Below are 26642 nucleotides of genomic sequence, written 5' to 3' on the forward strand. Positions count from 1 at the left end.
TTTTTCTTCAAGACACGTCTTCACTGTTTTCCACACTTGATTTTCCGAATTATACCTGTAGTTAAAAGCTTTGGCAACCAAGGTAATTTGCTGAGCTCCATTGAATCTTAAATAGTATTTTAAAACGGGCAAATAAGTAAAGCACTCATAAAATTAATAGTAAACAATTTATAGGTCAGCTTGTCAAACTTCCAAAACACACTCGAATTTAGGAATTTCATAGCAGAACTGTCACTGTTTTTTCTCAGTAGATTAGAAACACTTCATTATGTTGATGTGTAGATATCTAGAACATCCAATATAAAAGACTTATCAGGGCGCAGAATGAAAAACATTTTCAATCGTGTTTTAACACTTCGTTTTTCGCCAAATTCAGATATGGCGGACACTCAATGATATGATATTATGATCTTTGGCCGGCATGCGCTAGAGCCATCTATCGGTAGGTCCGGTAGTTGAGCATCCCTCATTTCGCTAGCTTTATAGACGCCTGTTAAACTTTGCGCGGAAGGTTGTTTATAAGTTCAACGCTAGTCATCTGTCGTGCAGACGAAGTAACAGCACGTGGTACAGTTTATCCGCCACAAACAAAACAGTCGTCGTGCATAATATGTGTTGTTATACAGTGATGTGTTACATGTTGAATCTATATTCGTGAGAGTTTTGTTTTAAGTCGTAAAAATATTCATTGTAGGAAACAATGAATTTGCTGTCGGAAGAAGGATACCGTTTAGACGGCCGCAAGCCGACTGAACTAAGAGTTATTAAATGCAAGCTAGGTGTTTTCAGTCAGCCTGATGGTAGTGCATATTTGGAACAAGGCAACACAAAAGTGCTGGCAGCGGTCTATGGTCCACATGAGGTAAATAAGAATATATATATGACATGTTTCCTGACTCGTTCTTGCACTCAATAAATAATTGTCATTTGCACACGAAATTTTACATTCTCACAATGTTTGCTGTAAATTGAAATTGTCTCTTGAAAACTATTGTTAAATTTATATCTTACTTTACTTACACTCGGGTTTCAAAATATAAATCAAACCAAGATCTACAAATATTTGCTATCGTCGATGAGAGCATCAATGACAACTTGCCTATGTATCCATTTGTCATTTAAATTGTAGGCTATTATTGTGTTATAGGAGTATACAAGAAACATGATACTCGTATGTGATATGTCGTATTTGTGATCTACAGTTAACGAGTCTTAATTTCACAAAGCCTCGTTTTATTTGTTTTCTAACAAGCAATAACCTGCAAACCCCAGAAGTGGGCAGTAATGGTCATATTCTAAGTGAGACACAGTGTGTAATTCCACGAATCTGTTTGTTATTATGGAGCAAACATGGGGTTAAACTACCCATTGTGCTGTGTGGTGGTTTATTGTTTTATTTAATTGTGCGTTCATCCAGGTATCATCTCTCAATGATATACGATTTGTCATCACAGTAAAATGAAAATAAACAGTTCAAATATACACAAACTTAAAACATACAATGATAGCACTGTGGCCTTGCTGAAGGAAGTGTTATGACGTCTGCCTAACATTATTTAGGAAAACCTGTGCCATGATGGTTGGACAAAGCAAACACTATTGTCGTGAGTGCAAAGTCAGTGTCATAACAAAGGCACAGTTACAACCCCAATTGTACAATGTTCATTTGATTGTACGCAACTTGCAAAATATAACTGATATTATAAAAATAGTTGTGCACTGTTTCTTTTCGTGTGTGTACGCCACCACTTAATGTGCTGTGGACACCTGAGGTTGACTCCGGGACCCTGTATTGACTCTCTCTCTTGTTTTCCAAAACTATCTTCTAAGGCAAATGTTTATTCGGAAGAAACGAGCAATTGGAATATTGTGTAATGCAGATATCGACACAGCTTACAGATGGTTTGTAACAGGGGATTGTTTACTTATTCCCAGTTATTGGTGATTTTTCCCAGTAAAAATAATTTTCAACTGAACTGTGGTTGCAAAACCGCAGTAAATTTTGCCATTTGGTTGAGGGTTCAGAGTGTATTTATGTATCAGAACCAGTAGTTTATTTGTCCTTGGACTATTTTATATTGATATGGGCTCTGTCATGTTAATAAAAGGTAAAAATAAGCCATGCAGAGACCTATGAATATATGCACATGAGGACACAGACACAAAGGCATCTAAAAGAAAATTAAGAACTTACCATTAGCCACTCTTTCCACTAACTACACGAATGGCTACACTCAAGGATTGAAAAGTTCTGTTATTTGCATGGTAAGTAGCAGTGTTTGTTGTAAAGTTACACGGCAAGTAGTAATATACTGTAAGAAAGATGCTGTGCTTATTTATGTAGGTGACTATTGAAAAAACACCAGTTTTAGTAAGTAAATGTTAAGCTGTCCTTAGTGATAAGCAGTAGGTATTAAGTGCAATGGAGAAAGCAACAGATTTTTTGAAGTAGCAACTTAGTATTCAACTTACTTGGTTAAATGTAAAGCACAAATAGCAGTTACTAGTATCATGACCTTTTTCTTTTGTGCAGTATTGACCTCAAGTTTCCATGGCTTGCTGTTTGTTTTCTTAATGTGTGCTTGGCTTGTTTTATATCTCTGAAGGTTCTCCCTGATAAATCTGGGGAACATATGAATAAATTTTAAAAATCGGGTAATGTAGTGTACAGCATGTTCTTTTAGTCCTTTTTTATAATAGTGTTTTTTATGTTTGTGGCTTATTGTGAATTTTCCTGTTACACCTAAAGACTGTTTGATATTCCCCTAATTCTGAATCCAGACCTGCAGTTCACCATAAGAAGAATTTGCATACTACAGGGGGGTCGACAGAAGCGTCCGATCCCACGCGTCGGCTTTGACCCGTGACGTAAGGGTGTTGTCGTGTGTGACGTCATGATGGCGCGGAGTTTGGTTTGAGTGTGGCTGTCTCCAGTTCTGTTTTATCTTATTTTATTTACTTTTCTGATCTGTTCGTTCTATCTCGTGAGATTTTTTTTTTTTTTTAAATTTAAAAACACTTATTACTTATTTTAATTATCTGTTTCCTCCAATTTCTGTTTTAGTTTATTATATTTATCTTTCTGATCTGTTCGTTCTATCCCGTGAGATTTTTTTTTTTTTAAAAAAGACAAAAAACACTAATCAGCTACTGAAGCATCTTTATCTTCTATGGGTTGCAGGGGTTACGAGCCCTGGGGAGGTGGGTGGGTATTCATGCATAGCTGTCTTCACTTACACGTTGTAGCTACGCAAGGCGTCTAAATTTGTTTATATTTAGTTTGCCCCCCACCCAAAACACCCCATTTCCCGCGCTTGTCCCGTGTCATTAGGCTTCTTGTGGAAAGTGTGTGTGTGTGTGTGTGTTTTTGTTTCCGCCATATTTGTGACGTCATCGGTCAAAGCAGACGGGCGGGATCGGATGCTTCCGTATTTCCCTACAGGGAGTAAGGGCAAACCTCCATAGTTGTTGACTCTTGTTTCCCAACCATAACATTTTTCTCAGGCTGTTCACAAAACTTTTCTAGTTTTTGGAGTTGTTCTTGTCATTCTGGTGCATGTGTGTTAATTAAGCTGGGCTATGAGAGGTGACCATATTTCTGAAGGGGAGGAAAATTGTAGTAGTGACAAGAATGCCTTGTGGACTGCCCCATTCAATTTTCTTCATACTTATAGAACTTGAAGTCAGTTCCTGGAAATCAGCTTTATACGGCAGTATGGTGCAGTTCACAGAAAAAAGTGTATTTCACAGAAAAAAAGAAAAGAGGTTTCTACTAGGGGGATTCAAACCAGCAAAGGAGAAATGTTCTCTCTCTCTCTCTCTCTCTCTCTCTCTCTCTCTCTCTGTGTGTGTGTGTGTGTGTGTGTGTGTGTGTGTGTGTGTGTGTGTGTGTGTGTGTGTGTGTGTGTGTGTGTGTGTGTGTGTACCTTAGAAAAAGGCCTGTTGGGTGACAGCCCACTTGTTTAGCAGTTTTTTGTTATGCCTGTCTACTACTTAGCACATCCACTGTATGGTGAGTAGCAGTCTATATCCCTTTCATGATGTTGTCATTATTCCTTCCTGGATTTTCCATTGTTTAATATTGCCTGTAATGGTTTTTAAGCATTCATTGTCACTAACAGTTCGCTTGTAGGTATGATGGGTCTGTGAAAAACTGCAGCTGTATGGATGAACAAGATGATGTTAGCTACTGTTGAGTCCATTGCACTTGTACTGGTTACATTCGGAGGGCTGTTATTTATGCAACTCGTGTTGCTCCTATCTTCCGCTTTTTCAATTGCCAAATTTCTGAGCATAATTGCCCTATAACGGTCTGTAAATTCACGGCTTGCTGTGTGTCCATCATGACTGATTACCCAATTGCTCCAGTTATTAAAAATTTGCCATCACCACCATTCGCATGCACATACAGCAAAGCCAATATCTACAGAAGCACTGTCTTTATTGCTGGGTGCTGCTCTGCTGCATCACCAAAGAAAAGTACTCTTACAGAAGAATGTTGCCTGCATCAGTCTTGTGATCATTCTACGCTAATGCCACATTCGGATACTGAACAAACTTTCGCGAATAATAGTGATCACTGCTGTGCTCCATGGAAGATTGTAGGTTATCTTATCTCCTCAGGAATATTGACGGGAAGGAACACTAAGGACCCAATATCTGAAAATATTTTTACAAAGATATTTCATTTAGGATGAGTAGTTGTGTGGTGTGGGGTTATGATTGGCAAGCAGGTGAACGAAACTAACAGCCATAATTCAGTTTTTAAGTGTGCATGGCTGTATTTTTATCACTGTACACACACACACAAAAACAAACGTGGACAGTGGCATTGCGGCACACCTACTTTAACTTGTTGTGGACATCCTGGCGATGAAGACAGCACGTCAGGCAACTGACGGACAGACAACTTGGATTTTGCACAGACAGCTTTTATTTCCTGCTATCGGCCTTCCTTAATCAGCGGATCCAGGAAGGTGCGTACCAGGCACTGCAAGGTAATCGTGTGAACACCCTGCTTTCGTGAGCACACTGATGTCAATTTTAGAGTCTTTGCCCCTCCCCCAATTGGATAAATTTCTGCAGAGTCCATGGAAGTGAACCACTTTCTCATTGCACCATAAAAGGCATAAATTGGAAGCATCTCATAAAGAAGGTTCAATACCATAGACAGCTCACAAAAGAATCTAGTTAGGTGAAATCTTATCATTCAGATATTTTAACGCAAGGTAAGAGAAATGGCGGGTGGCATATTCAGTGGGAGGCCCTTCTGGAATCCAAATTGTGAATGACTTGGAATCTTATGTTTGCTTATATGCATACCCATTCTTGAATATATTTGTCTTTCCCAAAACTTTTGAGAAGAAAATTAATAGTGTGGAATGAGTCAGTTGTTATTAACATCTGTTTTAGCAACTTCCTGAAGCAGGAAGCATTTATCTGTCTGCATGGAAACATATCTTGAGGAATTCTTCTTCCTCCTTCCCCCCTCCCTCTCCCCCCTGCGACCCCCAGCCAGTATTAGATATAGTGATCTGGTATGGTATCAGTCCATTCTGTGCAGGTCTTACTACACCTCTGCTACCTTTGGGTTGGTATTTGAGAATTTTTGGAGGATCATGGTCTTACCAAGATGTCCTATAGTTCTGTACTCTGTTGAGAATTGGTTTTACTTTGAGATGCTTAAGGATCTCATCACATTTTTTCCTATCCCAAATGTAGCCAGCCGTTTGTTTCATGAACTGTATCGCGGCACTCATTAGTCTTTGTTTGTCCTCTCTATGGAGTGTCCAAGCTTTGTTGCCTTAGAAGAGGATAGGTTTAGGCAGGGTGTTATATAGCTGCTCTGGTGTACCACTGAACAAGAGATGGTTTCAGTATGCTGTTTATTAGTCCTGTTACTTATATTAAGTTTGTGATTTTGTGTTGCGTATTACTGTCTTGAATTTAGCTGAAGTTGATCTTTAGATATTTGAATGTTGATACTTTCTCAGTGAAAGTGTTATTTATTGAAATTTTACTTCTCTTGTGGTCTTTCGCTATGGAGGCCACAACTTTGGTTTTGATGAGGGAGATCTCCTTGTTGTAGATTTTTGCTATTGTTTTTTGCAGGTTATAAACTGATCTATGTAGATCATCCTCAGATTTTGCAAAAATTATATGGTCATCTGCAGACAGTCATGTGTCTAGGTTAGTTTACCTGTCTATCTTGATTCTGCACTGGGATTTTGTCTTCATCCACTGATAATTTTATTTGTTTACGTTGAAGAGAGACAGTGAGAGGCAGCATTCTTGTCCTACTCCTTGGCCAGGTGTTTCCAGACCAACAGCTGTTGCACAGCACTGACTGTAATCACATTTTCTCTCTGTATGTTCTGAATTGCTTTTATGGTGTTTTGTGGAGTGTTAGTTTCTGCCAGGATTTTCCAAAGTTTTCTTCTTTCAACTGTGTGAAAAGCTTTCTTAAAATCAGTAAATGCCTGATGTGCTTCAAGATCAAATTATGTCCATCTTTCAATCAGCATCTTGAATGTGAAGTAGCAGTCTGTGCACGACCTGCAATTTCTAGTCTCAAGAAGAACCTTATGAAAGTGGTGCATTCGATATGTGACAGCATAGTAGCTGTGTCTGAACATCACACTTTTAATAATTTGCTTGAAATGTTATGAACGCTATGAGAATTTTTGTTTTTAAAAGAGTTAGTTATTTTCCTGTATTTCCTAGAAGTTGGTGTGACCTTGAATTGGTTGAATGCTTTTGGTAGTGACTGTCACATATACTGCAATGCTTTTTATTTTGGGCTGTTTGTAGAAAGTGTCTCAGTTACATTTAGAAAGTAATTGTTAAATAGGCTTGTTATTTGCTTGGCGTTGTGGACCATTTGCTCACTATCTTCAACTACTAAGTCATCTTGTTCCCTCTGCCAAGGGGGCTCACCACACTTTGGCTGGTTCATGCTTGGCTACCATGGGGCCCCAGCATTTGCAGCATTTTTTCTTTCTGTGTTGATTGTCTGTCATCTTGCTGTTCTTTTTCCCCTCCCTTGGGGAACATGTCTGGTGTGTTTTTGGGAATGTTTCACATTGTCTGTCACTGACATAAGAACAGTCTCAAGACAGTTTTTTGTTCTGTTTTCCTTTCTATGTTTCCCTTCTCCTATCCTTCCTCCACTTTGGCATTTGCGGTTCCTCTTTTTCTTCTTCCTCCCTGTGTGCCCCAGAAGGCCGGCCCATTCGTCTGATGCGTAGCAGGTGACAGGGTAGCACGTAATTTCCAGCCCCGCATCAACAGGTAGGGTTCACACGTACCCCCTGGTACAGGCCAGGTGCAGGGAGGGGTTATTTCCTGAGCTGCTACCTTCCCAAATTGCTGATCAATCCCTCTATCAGCTGTTCAGAAGGTGTGACCTGAAGTTTGAACAGTCACTTAAGGCGGGTGCGCCCCCTTGTAAAGGGGGCTCCTAGTTGGAAGGAGTGCACCTTCAAAAACGCTGGCAATCATGGGGGATTTTCTTGCGATGAGCCAATCTTCACAATCAATGTTTACGAAACACAAACGGAATGAGGCTAACAATTCAAAGACCCTTTCAGCTGCACTACGGTTCCTCGTTGTTTCACGTACTGAAGACAGTCGGTGCTTCGCAACAGTAAATCCATTTATTATTCAGATAGGTGTGGATGCAATTGCTGGCTCTGTGAAATCCTGCTCTCATTTACGGAATGACACTTTGCTTTTGGAGACTACTTCTGATTCTCAAGCATAACTGCTGCTTGCCGCCTTGCTTCACCACAGCTAACCTATTTGTGTCGAGGCCCATAGAACTCTGAACTCTTCCTTTGGTGTTATTTACACTAAGCTGCTTGACGGTCTGACCGAGGCCAAAATCCAATCATACCTCTCTGATGAGGATTTCATTGCCGTCCATTGGGTGATGAAAAGGTAGATTCCTCCTTAGTGCCCACATGCACTCCTTTTCTCACCTTTGATGAGTGGTGCTTCCTTCCAAGATCAAAACTGGCTATGAAATTATCACAGTCTGACCATACATTCCGAACCTGATGAACTGCTACCAGTGTCATCATTTCAACCACACTACAATGTCTTGTCGGCACCCAGCCAAATGTGTAACTTTGGTGGGGATGCACACAAGGGCGATTGTCCGCCTCCTTCTCCCCGCTGTATTAACTGCAGTGGTGGCCATGTCGCCTGCTCCCGATATTGTCCCATGTATCTAGATCAGTGGGCTGTCCAGGACATGTGGGTAAAGGAAAAAGTGCCCTAACCGGTCGGTCGCAAGTTACTGGCTAGTCGCAAATCTGGCACTTAAAGTTCTGTTCTTGCTACATCTTGCTCCATGAAGGACATGGTCACACAGATGTGCGACCTCAAATTTGGCTCTGAGGTTGTGAAATTGCTCAGTGTCAAGATAACATCGCCGTACCCTTGTCCAGGTGTGCAACAAGCCATCAAACTCTCGCCTCAGGGGGCAAAGTCACCGGCTACACAACTGGCAGGCCAGAAAGGACAGAAGTAGTAGTACTGTGAAGACGTCCTATGTCCCTCCTGCCAACTAACACCTGAGACTTCCTCTGCTAACTAGAAAGGCTTGAGGAAGTCTAGCAAAGTCGGACGGTCTTCTTCTTCGCTGACTCGAAGGTCCTCTTCGATGGTATCGCCATGCGATACCTTTGCCAGGCAGGCCTCTGTGTCACTGATCTGCACCACCAACCGTTTTTCTGCGTTGGACTTCACAGACAACAGCAAAAGAAAGCCAATGCTTCTATGGACGTCATGGAGCAGAATAATCTTGCCTCTGTGCCCTATAGCAGTGAGTCTTTGCAGGCTAGCATTCAGCAGCTGCCGAGGTGACACCCCTTAATTTTTTCCTCATCGTCACACTTCTCCAGTGGAGTGTTTGCTGCCTTTGATGCCACAAGAAGAGTTTATTGCTACTTTTAGAATTGCAGTGTCCCCTTGTACTCTGCTTTCAGGAAACAAAATTGTGTCCTCGTGACCGCCTTGAACTTTCACATTTCTTCCCGGTCCGTTTTGACCTTCCCCCTGAGGTCGGCATTCCATCTCATGGGGGAGTCGTGCTGCTCATACAAGATGACGTTCATAGTCAACCCATCTCCGTGATCTCCATGACTACCTGTCTTCAAGGTGTTGCAGTTTGCCTTTTCCTTCTGCACTCGACCTTTTCCCTTTGTACCATTTATAACTCTCTGTCATTTGATGTCACCAGGGCAGACTTCCTCCAGCTTATTGGGCAGCTACCTCGCCCATTTATGCTACTCAGTGACTTTAATGCGCATCATCCCCTTTGGGGTTCTCCCAGAACCTGCCAGAGGTGCCCTCTTGACAGACCTTCTTAATCAACCTCACCTCTTCTGCCTTAACACAGGAGCACCCACAGTCCTTTCAGACTCCTGACACACCTATTGCCATTTGGACCTGTTCTTCTGCAGTACCCAGCGTGCCCATTGTCTCGAGTGGTCCGTTCTTTCTGACACCTACTCGAGTGACCATTTCCCATATGCTATCGGTTTGCTGACTGCTACCCCACCTGTGTGCACACCCAAATGACTAAGGCTGACTGGCAAATTACTCCTCCCTGGCGCCCTTCGAAGAACAATATTTCCCAAGTTGTGATGACCAGGTGGAATATCCTACATTATCCTTATCGTCGCAGAATGTTCCATTCCTCGCACTTTCTCTTTAGCACACCATGCTCCAGTCCCTTGGTGGACTGAGGCATGTCAAAATGCTATTCGTCCGCAGAGACATTCTGTCTCCGTTTTTTAAATGTCATCCTACAATGGAAAACTTCATTCATTATAAACAAGCTTTTGACAATGTTAACTGGAATACTCTCTTTTAAATTCTGAAGGTGGCAGGGGTAAAATACAGGGAGCGAAAGGCTATTTACAATTTGTACAGAGACCAGATGGCAGTTGTAAGAGTCGAGGGGCATGAAATGGAAGCAGTGGTTGGGAAAGGAGTGAGACAGGGTTGTAGCCTCTCCCCGATGTTATTCAATCTGTATATTGAGCAAGCAGTAAAGGAAACAAAAGAAAAATTCGGAGTAGGCATTAAAATTCATGGAGAAGAAGTAAAAACTTTGAGGTTCGCCGATGACATTGTAATTCTGTCAGAGACAGCAAAGGACTTGGAAGAGCAGTTGAACGGAATGGACAGTGTCTTGAAAGGAGGATATAAGACGAACATCAACAAAAGCAAAACGAGGATAATGGAATGTAGTCGAATTAAATCGGGTGATGCTGAGGGAATTAGATTAGGAAATGAGACACTTAAAGTAGTAAAGGAGTTTTGCTATTTAGGGAGTAAAATAACTGATGATGGTCGAAGTAGAGAGGATATAAAATGTAGACTGGCAATGGTGAGGAAAGCGTTTCTGAAGAAGAGAAATTTGTTAACATCGAGTATAGATTTAAGTGTCAGGAAGTCGTTTCTGAAAGTATTTGTATGGAGTGTAGCCATGTATGGAAGTGAAACATGGACGATAACTAGTGTGGACAAGAAGAGAATAGAAGCTTTCGAAATGTGGTGCTACAGAAGAATGCTGAAGATAAGGTGGGTGGATCACGTAACTAATGAGGAGGTATTGAATAGGATTGGGGAGAAGAGAAGTTTGTGGCACAACTTGACTAGAAGAAGGGATCGGTTGATAGGACATGTTTTGAGGCATCAAGGGATCACAAATTTAGCATTGGAGGGCAGCGTGGAGGGTAAAAATCGTAGAGGGAGACCAAGAGATGAATACACTAAGCAGATTCAGAAGGATGTAGGTTGCAGTAGGTACTGGGAGATGAAGCAGCTTGCACAGGATAGAGTAGCATGGAGAGCTGCATCAAACCAGTCTCAGGACTGAAGACCACAACAACAACAACAAACAGATGTATGCACACTGTCATCGCATTCTTCGAGATAGCAAAAAAGCTAGCTGGATTTCATTTGCTAGTTCTTTTAACAGTTCCACCCCTTCCTCTGTTGTGTGAGCCAACCTCTGACGGCTCTCTGGGACCAAGATCCATTCCCCATTTTCCAGTCTTGACACTAGCAGACAATGTCATTGTGGACCCTGTTGCTATCTCCAACACCTTGAGCTGCCATTTTGCAGAAATTTTGAGCTCTTCCCACTATCACACTGCCTTCCTCCATCAGAAATTAGCAGAAGAGGCTCAGGCAATACCCTTCTCTTCTCAGAATTTTGAGTGCTACAATGCCGCCTTTACTATGAGGGGCTAGATAGTGTTCTCAGTTCATCCCAATTCTCTGCCCCAGGGCCAGACGCTCTCCACATTCGGATGTTGCAGCACCTTTCTCTTACGGGCAAGCTCTTTCTGCTTAATACGTACAACTGCATCTGGGCACAGGGCACGTTTCCCAGACTCTGGCGTGAAGCCTGCTAAGGACACACACCTCCTTTCTAGCTACTGACCCAACTCTCTCATCACCTGTGTTTTGCAAGGCGATGGAACGTATGATTCATGCCCGGCTAGTATGGTGACCAGAGTTTCCCAATTTACTAACCACTGCTTTGGAGCGCACCGTTCTGCAGCTGACCGTCTCGTCACTTTGCCCACACATGTCAGGAATGTTTTTCTGCAGAAATCCCAGACTGTGGCAGCGTTTTTCGATTTGGAGAAGGCCTATGACACCTGCTGGAGAACTGTTAGTCTCCATACCCTCTACACGAGGTGCTTCCATGGCCACGTGCCCCATTACCTTCAGGAATTTTTAAAACACCGAGTTTTCAAGGTACGTGTGGGTTCCATCTTGTTGGACACATTTATCCAGGAAAACAGTATGCCTCAGGGTTTAGTCCTGAGTCCCTGTGTTCTGCCATGCATCTCTGGCTCCCTTTTTGTTGATGATTTTGCCATCTATTGCCACAGACCTGTCTCATTGAGTGGCGTCTTCAGCAATGTCTCGATCGTCTTTACTCATGGAGCATTGACAATGGCTTTCGTTTTTCCACTGACAGAACCATTTGTATGAATTTCTTGTTTAGCAATTGGTGTCTCTCACCATCTTTTCATCTTGGGCCTGTTGCTCTTCCGTTCATTGAAACTACGAAATTCCTTGGGCTCATGCTAAGTAGGAAACACTCTTGGTCCTCTCATGTGTCATACCTGCCAGCCCACTGTACGCGGTCCCTCAGTGTCCTATGTGTCCTTCTCGGTACTTCCTGGGGTGCAGATCGAACCACCCTTCTCCATTTGTACTAGTCTCTTGTCTGTTCGAAACTAGTTTATGGGTGCTTTCTTTATGTGTCTGCACGTCCGTCCCTCTTACACCATCACCCCATACTATCCACCATTGTGGCATCTGTTTGGCCACTGGCACCTTTTACACCAGTCCGGTTGAATCTTTATGCTGAAGCTGCTGAACTACTGCTGTCCTAACGCTATGACTCTCTCCTAAGCAGGTATGCATGCTGTATGTCTGCCATGCGTGGCAATCCATCCTAAGCTGCCTCCTGCAATGACTCCTTTGATCGCCAGTATGGGGTGCACCCCTCTTCACTGTTACTTCCTGGAGTCTGCTTTTGGCACTTGCTCCATCGGCTTAACTTCACACTACCTGGACTTTTCGTAGTGGGTGTGAACCCTTCACTGCCTTGGCTTCATGTGGTGGCTCTTGTTCACCTTGGCCTTCATTCGCTTTCTAAGGTCACTACTCCAGCCTTGTTCTATCGCCTTCAGTTTCACAACCTTCGTATGGACCTTCTCGGGGATCTTCACAATAGTACCTTTGTGTATACTGATGGCTCTAGGACTGACCGTGGTGTCAGGTGTGCCTTTGTCATTGGCACCAATGTTTTTCGGTATCAGCATCTGGCACAATGCTCACTATTTACAGCCGAGCTCTTCGCCCTGTATCAGGCCACGGAGTACATCTGGCAACACAGGATTTTCAATTGCATCCACTGCTCTGACACTCTCAGTGCCCTTCAAAGGCTCTATGTGCTGTACACCACCCATCCCTTAGTGCAATGGGTCCAGGAAAAATGTCACTTGCTCACTCTTGATGGAGCTACAGTGATGTTTATGTGGGTTCCTGGTTGTGTCAGCCTGCCAGGAAACAATGCTGCTGACGCTGCTGCCAAGGCTGCAGTCCTCGTACCTCAGCTCACTAGTTCCTATATTCCCTCCGATGATCTCGTGTGTTGCCGTCTGTCAGGAGGCAGTGTCACTTTGGCATCGCCAGTGGTCCTCTCTTCATGGAAATAAGCTCCGAATTATTAAGCCTCTCCCAGTGGCTTGGACGACTTCCTCTCGGCCCCTCCCCCTGCTGGGAGGAGGTCATTTTAACTAGGTTGCGTATAGGACACAGCTGTTTTAACCATCGCCACTTGTTAAGCGACACTCCCTCATCACTTAGTGCACACTGCATCGAAGTTTTAACTGTCTGCCATTTCCTGATGGAATGCCCATTTTTTAACTGTTTCATTCCCTCTTGGGTTTGCCATCTGAGTTATCGGCCTTTTTAGCGAACAATACAAGAGCTGTCAACCATATTTCACTTCTTATCTGTTGTAGCAATATGACGAAGCTCATTTAATTTTTAGTTCTGGACCTCTGTTTCTCTATAGTGTATTTTATAGCCCTTTCTCCAAATCTTTAGCTGTCTTCTCTTGTGTCGATTGCGACTGAAATGTAATCATTTTTTAATTCCTCTCTGTTTTCATGTTCTATAGTTTTGACTTGGGTGCTTATGACACCAGTTATTTTTGTACCCTAAAACAAAACAAAACATTTTGTTTCCTGCTAGACTTTCCTGCTCCTCTTCTGGCTATGCTCAATATTGTTTTTATTTTATTCTTAGAATTATTACTCTTTGCCATAAAATGCAAACTTCGTGATTTTCTTATATCTTTGCAGTAAATTATATTCTGCAATATGAAAGCAGTTGCACATTTGTGCATATCCTGACCTTTTTTGGTGTTTTCTTTTTCTGCTACATGATCCTTTGATACCTTTTGTTATTTCACAGGTGCCATATTTCAGAGTCTTTGTTGGGGAAACAAGAGATGAATGCAGAAAGAAATTTACTTATAAATGCATTAAATTTAGAATTGCTTTATGTACATAATTCGAGCATATGCTTTGGCAGATTTGTTTAGAAGGTATCTGTTTTGAGTTAATGTACTATTGTAATGGTTTTCGTAGCTAATATGTGATTTAGAGTTATCGTTCGTATGTTATGGTTAATTGGCCATCATGATCTGATAACCTGTTTTAAACTGCATGAAAACTAATTTTGCTGACTATGTTCTACATACAAATAAAACAGCCACACCCCTCACCATGTCATCTCTTATGGATAAAATAAGCATGATCTCGCATACGAAAGTATCATCTATTAAGATACTACTGTCTTGCACAACTCTGGTGGCAAGTTCAAAACTGAAGTTAGACTGCAAGTGTTAAGTAAAAATTTTATATCGCTCTGTTGCTCGGACTCCTTCAAAAAATTTATATTGAAATCATCAAAAATGATAGTTTGCCTCCTTACGCAAGACAGATGATGTAATAATAATTTTTCTAAGGACTTCCGAAAGTTTTCTAGTGGGTATTTGTAAACTGTAATAATTTAAATTGTGCTGTTATACAGTATTATTTCAGATGCCCATTTTCCCATGGACTGTTCTGTGCAAAAACTGTTTGTGTCTGTGAATTTTTGTTTGATGGACACCAGGAGAGATTGGTTACTAGTGGAAGGAGGTAATTTAATTGCTCTTCTTAGTACTGGGAAGGAATGGACATGCCCAAGAATGTACCACACTGTTGTCCTTACCTCCTGCCAGGGAAAGACCTGGTAGCAGGAATTCAGCTGCCGCATTATCTGAATCTTAGAATGGCAGCACTGTAGTCTGTTGCAGTATAAGACTAGAGGTAGAGTCCATTGTTGATAACATGACTGTGCTGCTGGCATCTGTACAATATTCTTTAATGTGCAAGCACTTACTAGGTACTTGTCTACTTATTTGTTTATTTTTGTTTTGATAAGGTGTTTGGTACTATTTGCAGAATATCATTTTGGACAGCTCCGCGCATAGGACTGGAAGGACCACCTTCAGTCCTCTAGGCTTCTTATGGTCCTGAAATGATTGTGGACACATGGTGTACAGATCTGCTAGACCACTACAATAGGCCACAACGAGAAGACTATGGTTGGCTACAGGGGCATTTAGAATGAGATCCTTCTGTGGCTTCTGTGTTAAAACTGGCATGCCACCTATTCCCATCTGTTCACAACTACTCTCAAAGTGACAAGTGTGCAAAATAGGCTGGCATCAATGTAGACTGTTACAGCATGAACACCTCGACTGAATGCTACCAAATTGATACCCCAGTACTTCCATGCCTGTGGTGTAAGTTGATTAAAATTTCATCCTTTTGTGAGCATATTTTTGATTCAGAAGAAAGCCATTCCTATCGATTATATGATGGCTGTTGGGCGTGTTTATTACTGGAACTGTCCTGCTGGAGAACACAATACAGCGTGCCCAGACGACATGCATGTGCTACTTATCACCATCGTTCAAACTTAAGAATGGTAGAATCATTGGTACAAGAGACATGGCAGCACAATACAGATACAACATACAGTTGGCTATAGTGTGATTACTACAGAATGGTTGGTGATGAGATGGACTCAGGATGACAGTGGAGCAAATGGAGTAGGCACAGGTCCTTCCAGCTGGACTGTGCCACCAGAAAATTGTAGGATTGCTCAGCTAGCTCCAATGAATAGATGAGAACAGCTGGAATTGGGAGAGGTTCGGGCAGTGTATCACAACAAATAATTGGGAACACATTACTGGGTGCCACGTTGAGATCTCAAGTTTCTAAGTGTTATACAGAAAACAGAGACTTGGATGGTATAGAGCCAGAGTCAGCTCGAGTGGTATTTTGTGGTGTTCAGTGATGAGTTCAGCTTCTGTTTCTGGTGGTGAGATCAGTGCCAGCATGTCTGTATGCATCCTGGTGAAAAATCACAGGAAGCAGCAATTCTTGGGACCCGCACATCTCCAGCTCTTGGAATCATAATGTGGGGAGCTGTAGGCTATGACAACAGGACTGGCTTCGTAGTTTTCTGTGGCTGAATGTTTGCTAGAATGTGGCAAGAGAGGTGAACTCTGTTGCCACACTCTTCATGACTGGGATACCATGTTGCATATTCCAACAGGATAATGTAAGGCCACACTGCATTTCACATCAGACACCTTGAAAAATGTACAGATCCTTGACTATCTTGGTGCCACCATGCCCTCACCACTTATCTTAGAAGATAGGTCGATGAAAGGTGAACCTACATTTATGGCGTTTGTTAGATTCTGAGAAATCTTTTGACAATGGTGACTAGATGACTTTCTTTTTTTAAGTTCTAAAGACAGCAGGGATATAACACAGGGAGCAAAAGGTTATTTACAAATTGTACAGAAACCAGACAGCACAGTTATGCGTCAAAGGACATGAAGTGGAAGCCGTAGTTGAGAAGGAAGTGAGACAGGATTGTAATCTACCGTAATCTGCACTGATGTTGTGAGCAGGCTACAACACACTGTTATTTTCAACATGTTGTAGGATCAGTATTACCTCACAGGTCCCTACATTTCATCAGAACCATGCACATCCAGTGCCCAATATTCTGCTTTCTTTACAATGCCCTGCAATCGCCACTTGGTGGCCCTCATTTTGGAAGAACTATAGTGGGTGCAGAAGTCACCAATGCGTAAGGACGGTGACACTACAGATTCCAATGCCTTCGCAAAGCCTTTATTGTTATTTAGAACAGGGTCACACGGCATCCATACTAAATCTACTGCACTGTGCTACATATTGGTGCTCTAGAGTTGGTGAAGCTTGACAACATGGTCGCGAGCACACCTTCACTTGTGCTCGTTTTAAGGAGCTTCTGCACATGTGCAACTGGCATCACATATTTGCCTTCCAGGCCAAATACATACGGATTTGATAAACAATGTACATTGTTCAAGGCGTGCATTGATAGCCCTTACCACTCTACTACAAGTTTACGTCAGTGCCACCAGGAGGTAGCACACTGCAGCAGGCTTTTATCTGTGTTCGCCTCACATATTTGCCTTCCAGGCCAAATACATACGGATTTGATAAACAATGTACATTGTTCAAGGCGTGCATTGATAGCCCTTACCACTCTACTACAAGTTTACGTCAGTGCCACCAGGAGGTAGCACACTGCTGCAGGCTTTTATCTGCGTTCGCCGTAAACACGGCTAGGTGGTAGCACACTCCACAGATATGCGAATTAACTCACCATATAGTAAAATTAGGTTGCACATCAGTTATAGTTATACTGATAGGAAAACCTATTTTTGTAGGATTCTGAGTGAGATGTAGTACATTAAGTTCTGGATGTTATTGTGGTGTCACCGCCAGACACCACACTTGCTAGGTGGTAGCTTAAATCGGCCGCGGTCCATTAGTACATGTCGGACCCGCGTGTCGCCACTGTCAGTGATCAGACCGAGCGCCACCACACGGCAGGTCTAGAGAGACTTACTAGCACTCGCCCCAGTTGTACGACGACTTTGCTAGCGACTACACTGACGAAGCCTTTCTCTCATTTGCCGAGAGACAGTTAGAATAGCCTTCAGCTAAGTCCATGTCTACGACCTAGCAAGGCGCCATTAGCCTTAGATAGCTTGTATCTAAAGAGTCTCACTTGTATCGCCACAATCTCCAGATGTCTCATCAAGAACGATGTATACAAAGGATGGATTAAAGTTAAGTATTCCAGAAGCTACGTACTTTTCTTTATAGCATTCATTACGTATCCTGTTTCAGACCTCACTCCATCCTTCGTGAGTTAGCGCGTGCATCTTGGCCGCCTCTTTCAATTAGTGTGCGTAGTGTTGGCAAGTCTGCCGACACTACAGTTATCATGGAGTAATCCATTTGAGGTACTGAACACCAAACAGCACATCATCATTGACTGAGAGACTATAGCATTTACTCATGCTTCTGACATCTGTTGAACTTATGGTGGTTCAGGTTTCTCTATACTGTAGGCCCGCATTGTACATAAATCTGAATATTCACAAAAAACTGTCTCACTGCCTTCTCTGATATTCACTTAAATATTGGGGGACGAAGATGGTGTGCTTTTGGCTCTTATGGCTCTTAGTGCCTCATTTGTATTCTAGTCAAGTAACCTTGTTGGTAGATAGTGCTACATGAATTTAATCATTTCTGCAAATGGCAGTTTATGTTTGGAGCTGGTTGTCTACTGTGCAGGAATCGGCCTTCTGTGGAGTGTCAACATGAACTCTGTTGAACCTGTATTAAGCACTAACAAAAAAGAAAATTACGAGGAAAAGTTAGCCGTGAAGAAACTAGGGCACTCCAGACAAGATCCGATGTCTGAGGAAGTGGCGAAATCAAAAAAAGTGTGACAACAAGTGAACATTTAACAAAGAAGCGTGTAACAACCATAAGTTGTAATGTGGGTGCAACATAAGAATGCCTGATTTTCAGTCCGCAGCTCGTGGTCTTGCGGTAGCGTTCTCACTTCCCACGCCCGGGTTCCCGGGTTCGATTCCCGGCGGGCTCAGGGATTTTCTCTGCCTCGTGATGACTGGGTGTTGTGTGATGTCCTTAGGTTAGTTAGGTTTAAGTAGTTCTAAGTTCTAGGGGACTGATGACCATAGATGTTAAGTCCCATAGTGCTCAGAGCCATTTGAACCATTTTTTGAACCTGATTTTCAGCCCAGAAGTTAACTCTTTAACTAATACTTGAATTAGAGATCTTGAACATTTGTCCAAAAAAATAAAAATGCTAAAAAACTCCCACTTACACAAAAATGCAAAACAGAGAGTGATGTTTATTTCGTTCTTGCCATAGACTGTGGTTAGTTATGTAGAAACCAACCAAGTTCCACAAACAACAATTCTTCCTTTTGTCAGGCAAGTTACACATCGTATTATTATATACCCACAAGCTGCCACTGAGTTTTACCGTGGGGAATTTTTCTTTCACCTAATTCTAATCATTATAATTTTCAGTGAAAAACTCAGAAGGGTGTTTGTTCATTTTAGTGATTTAAAACTGAAAGAACATAATTTTATGTATGTTGTTTCATTTCATGACAATTAGTTAGTGTACAGTAAATTATCTTCAGTTCAGATGAAATACATCAATAACACTGAAAAAAGGTGTTCATTTTTTTTTAAACAAGTTATCGAGGGAGACATTGTGTCTGATCTGAAAGTATATAAGTGACTGGTGCTTTTGCTTGTACTAGAAGCAGGCAGACTCATTAAAATATGTTTGTAAGTAAGCCAGCAAACATCAGCGTATACTGGCCATGAATAAACTGAGGAATTTCCACTAGGTCTCATAAATTTGAACTTTGCCTCTGTATATGCTTCACTGATCTCTAAAATTCGACCAATCCACCATTAGTTATCGTAGATAGCTGCAGTGAACATATCTTCATTAATAGTGACAGAGGCCATGTTCTGAAACCAACAGTGAACTTGTATGAATTTAGTAGATGATACTTTATCAGCAACCTGCTTTCATTCAGTGGTTTGGGTGAAAAATGATTCTTATGTCCCAGGAATCGTAGTACCAGTTTTATACTGTTTTTGCAACTTACTTGTGAGTATATTTTATCTCCTCTGATGTAACAAAATGTAAACACACATTTTGATTGTGATATGGGTGATACGAACTAGCTCTTGTGGTTAAACATGTAACAATATCATCAACTCTGTCACAGTCATTTTTTCCATGACTGGTGAAAAAATGTTGGGCTGTGTGGTATTTGTTCAGTATGTAGGTGAGAGCAGTTTTCTGAAAAGCACAGAATGTGCTTGTATTGACTGGAGCCAATCGTTTACCCAACACAACAACATTGACTTCATGCAATCATCTGTTTTATAGTACACAACAAAAGGATGAAGTGTAACATGAAGGTTCTGCCAGTAAAAGCCTTGTGGAACATCCTGAAGCAAATAGGTATAGTTTTCTGCAAAATCCACTATAATGATGCAGGAAGTATCAGGGAGTGCTTGATTTTAGGCTTAACAACTCTGAGTTTCGGTGTGCAATGATGTTGTGTCAAGTATAGGAGTTTTTGAACAAGAGTCTCGACAAACTCATTGACTGTCTTTTTTAATGTGACCAATGTGGATTGATTATAGTTTGGATCAGTTGCTAGAAAATAATATTTTCAAAAACTTTAAGGAGGCCCCCATTTTTTTCCATACTGCTACCTACCCCCCATGAACCATGGACCTTGGCGTTGGTGGGGAGGCTTGCGTGCCTCAGCGATACAGATAGCCGTACCGTAGGTGCAACCACAACGGAGGGGTATCTGTCGAGAGGCCAGACAAACGTGTGTTTCCTGAAGAGGGGCAGCAGCCTTTTCAGTAGTTGCAAGGGCAACAGTCTGGATGATTGACTGATTTGGCCTTGTAACAATAACCAAAACGGCCTTGCTGTGCTGGTACTGCGAACGGCTGAAAGCAAGGGGAAACTACGGCCATAATTTTTCCCGAGGGCATGCAGCTTTACTCTATGAGTAAATGATGATGGCATCCTCTTGGGTAAAATATTCCGGAGGTAAAATAGTCCCCCATTCGGATCTCCGGGCGGGGACTACTCAAGTGGACGTCGTTATCAGGAGAAAGAAAACTGGTGTTCTACGGATCGGAGCGTGGAATGTCAGATCCCTTAATCGGGCAGGTAGGTTAGAAAATGTAAAAAGGGAAGTGGATAGGTTAAAGTTAGATATAGTGGGAATTAGTGAAGTTCGGTGGCAGGAGGAACAAGACTTCTGGTCAGGTGACTACAGGGTTATAAACACAAAATCAAATAGGGGTAATGCAGGAGTAGGTTTAATAATGAATAAGAAAATAGGAATGCGGGTAAGCTACTACAAACAGCATAGTGAACGCATTATTGTGGCCAAGATAGATACGAAGCCCACACCTACTACAGTAGTACAAGTTTATATGCCAACTAGCTCTGCAGATGACGAAGAAATTGAAGAAATGTATGATGAGATAAAAGAAATTATTCAGATAGTGAAGAGTGACAAAAATTTAATAGTCATGGGTGACTGGATTTCGAGAGTAGGAAAAGGGAGAGAAGGAAACGTAGTGGGTGAATATGGATTGGGGGAGAGAAATGAAAGAGGAAGCCGTCTGGTAGAATTTTGCACAGAGCATAACTTAATCATAGCTAACACTTGGTTTAAGAATCATGAAAGAAGGTTGTATACATGGAAGAACCCTGGAGATACTAAAAGGTATCAGATAGATTATATAATGGTAAGACAGAGATTTAGGAACCAGGTTTTAAATTGTAAGACATTTCCAGGGGCAGATGTGGACTCTGACCACAATCTATTGGTTATGACCTGTAGATTAAAACTGAAGAAACTGCAAAAAGGTGGGAACTTAAGGACATGGGACCTGGATAAACTGAAAGGACCAGAGGTTGTACAGAGTTTCAGGGAGAGCATAAGGGAACAATTGACAGGAATGGGGGAAAGAAATACAGCAGAAGTAGAATGGGTAGCTTTGAGGGATGAAGTAGTGAAGGCAGCAGAGGATCAAGTAGGTAAAAAGACGAGGGCTAGTAGAAATCCTTGGGTAACAGAAGAAATATTGAATTTAATTGATGAAAGGAGAAAATATAAAATGCAGTAAATGAAGCAGGCAAAAAGGAATACAAACGTCTCAAAAATGAGATCGACAGGAAGTGCAAAATGGCTAAGCAGGGATGGATAGAGGACAAATGTAATGATGTAGAGGCTTATCTCACTAGGGGTAAGATAGATACTGCCTACAGGAAAATTAAAGAGACCTTTGGAGATAAGAGAACCACTTGTATGAACATCAAGAGCTCAGATGGCAACCCAGTTCTAAGCAAAGAAGGGAAAGCAGAAAGGTGGAAGGAGTATATAGACAGTCTATACAAGGGCGATGTACTTGAGGACAATATTATGGAAATGGAAGAGGATGTAGATGCAGATGAAATGGGAGATAAGATACTGCGTGAAGAGTTTGACAGAGCACTAAAAGACCTGAGTCGAAACAAGGCCCCCGGAGTAGACAACATTCCATTGGAACTACTGACGGCCGTGGGAGAGCCAGTCCTGACAAAACTCTACCATCTGGTGAGCAAGATGTATGAAACAGGCGAAATACCCTCAGACTTCAAGAAGAATATAATAATTCCAATCCCAAAGAAAGCAGGTGTCGACAGATGTGAAAATTACCGAACTATCGGTTTAATAAGTCACTGCTGCAAAATACTAACACGAATTCTTTACAGACGAATGGAAAAGCTAGTAGACTCGGGGAAGATCAGTTTGGATTCCGTAGAAATACTGGAACACGTGAGGCAATACTGACCTTACGACTTATCTTAGAAGAAAGATTAAGGAAAGGCAAACCTACGTTTCTAGCATTTGCAGACTTAGAGAAAGCTTTTGACAATGTTGACTGGAATACTCTCTTTCAAATTCTGAAGGTGGCAGGGGTAAAATACAGGGAGCGAAAGGCTATTTACAATTTGTACAGAAACCAGATGGCAGTTATAAGAGTCGAGGGGCATGAAAGGGAAGCAGTGGTTGGGAAGGGAGTGAGACAGGGTTGTAGCCTCTCCCAGATGTTATTCAATCTGTATATTGAGCAAGCAGTAAAGGAAACAAAAGAAAAGTTCGGAGTAGGTATTAAAATTCATGGAGAAGAAGTAAAAACTTTGAGGTTCGCCGATGACATTGTAATTCTGTCAGAGATAGCAAAGGACTTGGAAGAGCAGTTGAACAGAATGGATAGCGTCTTGAAAGGAGGATATAAGATGAACATTAACAAAAGCAAAACGAGGATAATGAAATGTAGTCGAATTAAGTCGGATGATGCTGAGGGAATTAGATTAGGAAATGAGACACTTAAAGTAGTAAAGGAGTTTTGCTATTTGGGAGCAAAATAACTGATGATGGTCGAAGTAGAGAGGATATAAAATGTAGACTGGCAATGGCGAGGAAAGCGTTTCTGAAGAAGAGAAATTTTTTAACATCGAGTATAGATTTAAGTGTCAAGAAGTCATTTCTGAAAGTATTTATATGGAGTGTAGCCATGTATGGAAGTGAAACATGGACGATAAATAGTTTGGTGCTACAGAAGAATGCTGAAGATTAGATGGGTAGATCACATAACTAATGAGGAAATATTGAATAGGATTGGGGAGAAGAGAAGTTTGTGGCACAACTTGACCAGAAGAAGGGATCGGTTGGTAGGACATGTTCTGAGACCTCAAGGGATCACCAATTTAGTATTGGAGGGCAGCGTGGAGGGTAAAAATCGTAGAGGGATGAATACACTAAGCAGATTCAGAAGGATGTAGGTTGCAGTAGGTACTGGGAGATGAAGAAGCTTGCACAGGATAGAGTAGCATGGAGAGCGGCATCAAACCAGTCTCAGGACTGAAGACCACAACAACAACAACAACAACAACAACTGCAAACAAGTTTTTGTAAAAGTTCAATGTATGATTCTTTTGCAGTTGCAGCATGTATCATCAGTTTTATATTCTAGTGATAAATACATGCACATTCATCATGCATTCCACAACTGTAACACATTCTTTTGGGCAGAGTTCACAAAACTTGGTTATACCAAGTTAGGGCATGGGGCTTTGGACATAGACTAAAAGCAAAGACGTAGGCATGACGCTTGTGGGGTCACACAAGCGGTGGTTTCAGTTATAGCACTGGCCCCTTGCGCCATCTGAAATCACTCAGTTCTGTAGTGGGAAGGAGCTGCTGGGAGCTGCCCAACTTGCCTTCCACACATGTCTTTCCAGCCTTCTCTGGAAGGTTCCAGACACTGCCATTACACGTGCATAAGCAGAACATTGTGGTTGCCCTGGCAGTAAGTGGTATTAACTCTTCATGGCAATGATAGAAAAAACTATTGAAAGCTAGTGTATTGTATTTGAAGTGATGCTGCTTGTAAACCGGGAAGATTATTTTATTGTTAAATGCAATTTTATTAGAAGGATGTTTTTCTTTGAAACCTAAGTACACATTTTTCGTATTACATCAAAGGATACTTTTTGTTCTATACATTATTTTGCAAGTTTTTGAAGGGAGTGATAGACAAACTCTGTAATAGGTACAAATACAACTTACATAATCTTCATAGTAAAATGTCTGTACATGTGTTTCCACATCCTTACCTATTCTGTTTCCCACTTAATAGCTTTCTTTTGACAAAATGTCATCTTTTTTAGCAATACCCGTGATTTCTTCGCTGTGTATTCATTGTGCTAAAATATGTCCGGATTTTCTCTTTAACCCGTGAAGTTGGTGCTAAGGTAAGAATCTGCAGGTTTTTTTTTTTTTTTTTTACACAGCTTCTGATACATTACCCTTGAAGTATTTGCTTTAAACTATGACAGTATGTGCGTTTATCATTGCCGTGTTCTTCAGACATATTTTTTACTGGGACATGTAGCACATCTGCTGCTGTTTGATGGAATTTCAGTGCTAAGGGACAAGACTCAGATTGAATGTACTCTGGTTGCCTGTCTTGTGTCTTTTAGGTGACTTTACATGGTAAAATTTCAAATAATTCTTGACTTTCATTAAGTTTTTTAGGTGTTGTAGACTTATCATATTTATATTCTGTTCATTCAACTTCATTCATCCGTCCCTGGCAAAACTGAGCGGTGTGGCGCAGTGGTTGGCACACTGGACTCACATTCGGGAGGATGATAGTTGGAACCTGCATTCGACCATCCTGATTTAGGTTTTCTTTGATTTCCCTAAATCGGTTCAGGCAAATGGCAGGGTGGTTCCTTTGAAAGGTCACAGCATACTTCCTTCCCTAATCCAATGGGACTGATGACCTTGCTGTCTGGTCCCCTCCCCCAAATCACCCAACCCCACATCCGTCCCTGGCAATCTATTTAGTGTAGGAAATAGAATGACTGCACAGGACGTTGTACAACACTTAGTACCTGGGATAAGTCCGAGACTATTCCTTGCTGTAGTTAAAGAAACAACTTTAAAAATACCATAGCAGTTTTTTTACCACACTCCTTTAGAGTCTCATGAAAGTGTCTTGAAATGCTTCCAAATAGAGCCATAGAGGAGAAGAAAAACTGTCAACATTTCACCGATACTTTAGTAATTCAGTGTCAGATAGATTTGTAGCATGCTCAGAGTAAGAACAATTGTAATAATGTTGCCAATTCACAGCGGCTGCATCTCTCTCTCTCTCTCTCTCTCTCTCTCTCTCTCTCTCTCTCTCTCTCTCTCTCTCTCACACACACACACACACACACACACACACACACACACACACACACAGTGCGAGTGCAGCCTGTGTTTGTGATTCTTGTTGTTTCATGTATTGGTATGTAGCCGTTTGAGGTAAGTCATTACCATTTTATTAAAGAAGTGTGTGACCTAGCAAGAAAGAGAAGAATGTGCTTCTCATTTTTTATGTTGATCAGTATGGTAATAGGCATTAAGTAAAACAAAAATTAAGATACCGAAACTTATAATTTCGGTGAAGCAGCTTTAGAAATGACATTTATTGTAGATAGGAAATATGTACATGTATAACTTCAACATTTTAATAATTTTATATTATAGATAATTCTTTTATCTTTCCAGTGAGAGCAAATTGAATGAAATTGGTTCAAAAATTAAAAAAATTATAGTGGCTACAAACTTTTAAGCCACTGTCTCTCTGTGGCAATTTGTGAAAAAGACCCACATTTTGAAATTGCCTCCTAACTGTAGTTCTGATTAAAATAGTGTGGAAAAAATATTTTAACATTCTTTCATTGTGTGTTATCTTAAACCAAATTTTCACAAACACCTTTGATATGAGTGCAATGGCCATTGCATGATTTCATGTGAAATAATCCAGAGTGGACTGAATATTTTTATCTGAAATCATTTTTATGTTCATGCTGGCTAAATGTTTGTGTTCATACTGTTAGGTAGATCACTTATTGACTGAATTGGCATGGTACAGTGGTTGAGGGACCCTGGTAAGATGGGGCTACACCTTCCGCTCCGTGACAGGTCATGGCGAGCCTTGACTGGCTAACATCTAGTGTACTAATCACAGCTGGAGGGTGACTACTGGTCATGTGTCCGAATTAGTTCATGTTGTGTTTATTGTGTAACATATCAGAAATCTTAATAATAGGAGAACCAGTCTTGGATATTAAATATCCCATTCCTTACATCCAGATAACTACAAAGGCAGTAAAATGTTTATTGTTTGACTTTCCAGATTCGAGGAAGCAAAACAAAAGCCATGCATGACCAGGTGTATGTCAACTGCCAGTACAGTATGGCGACATTCAGCACTGGTGAACGTAAACGAAGGCCCAGAGGTGACAGAAAATCTCAAGAAATGACTCAACATCTGCGCCAGGCTCTGCAGGCGGCAATTAAAACAGAGCTCTACCCGAGGTCCCAGATTGATGTCTTTGTAGAGGTATACAGGAATGGGTATCCCATTTGTGATTGTGGTTGTTAGTGTTTTATTTTTTGTATTTACTCAGTGGTTGTAAACATTGCCGTTGTGGAA

General features: G+C 41.5%; 1 protein-coding gene across 1 annotated transcript in view; it reads left to right on the forward strand.

Moving 5' to 3' along the window:
* Nucleotides 1–502: 502 nt before the first annotated feature.
* LOC126195314 (exosome complex component RRP41) overlaps nucleotides 503–26642 on the forward strand; it is a 34235-nt gene continuing 8095 nt past the window's right edge. Inside the window, exons 1-3 of the mRNA XM_049933873.1 lie at nucleotides 503–601; nucleotides 695–862; nucleotides 26343–26549. Of these exons, the coding sequence (XP_049789830.1) occupies nucleotides 701–862; nucleotides 26343–26549 (369 nt within the window). The 5' untranslated portion in view covers nucleotides 503–601; nucleotides 695–700. The remainder of the gene's footprint in view (nucleotides 602–694; nucleotides 863–26342; nucleotides 26550–26642) is intronic.

The sequence above is a fragment of the Schistocerca nitens genome, chromosome 7, assembly GCF_023898315.1.
Source record: "Schistocerca nitens isolate TAMUIC-IGC-003100 chromosome 7, iqSchNite1.1, whole genome shotgun sequence".
Classification (NCBI taxonomy): Eukaryota; Metazoa; Arthropoda; class Insecta; order Orthoptera; family Acrididae; genus Schistocerca; species Schistocerca nitens.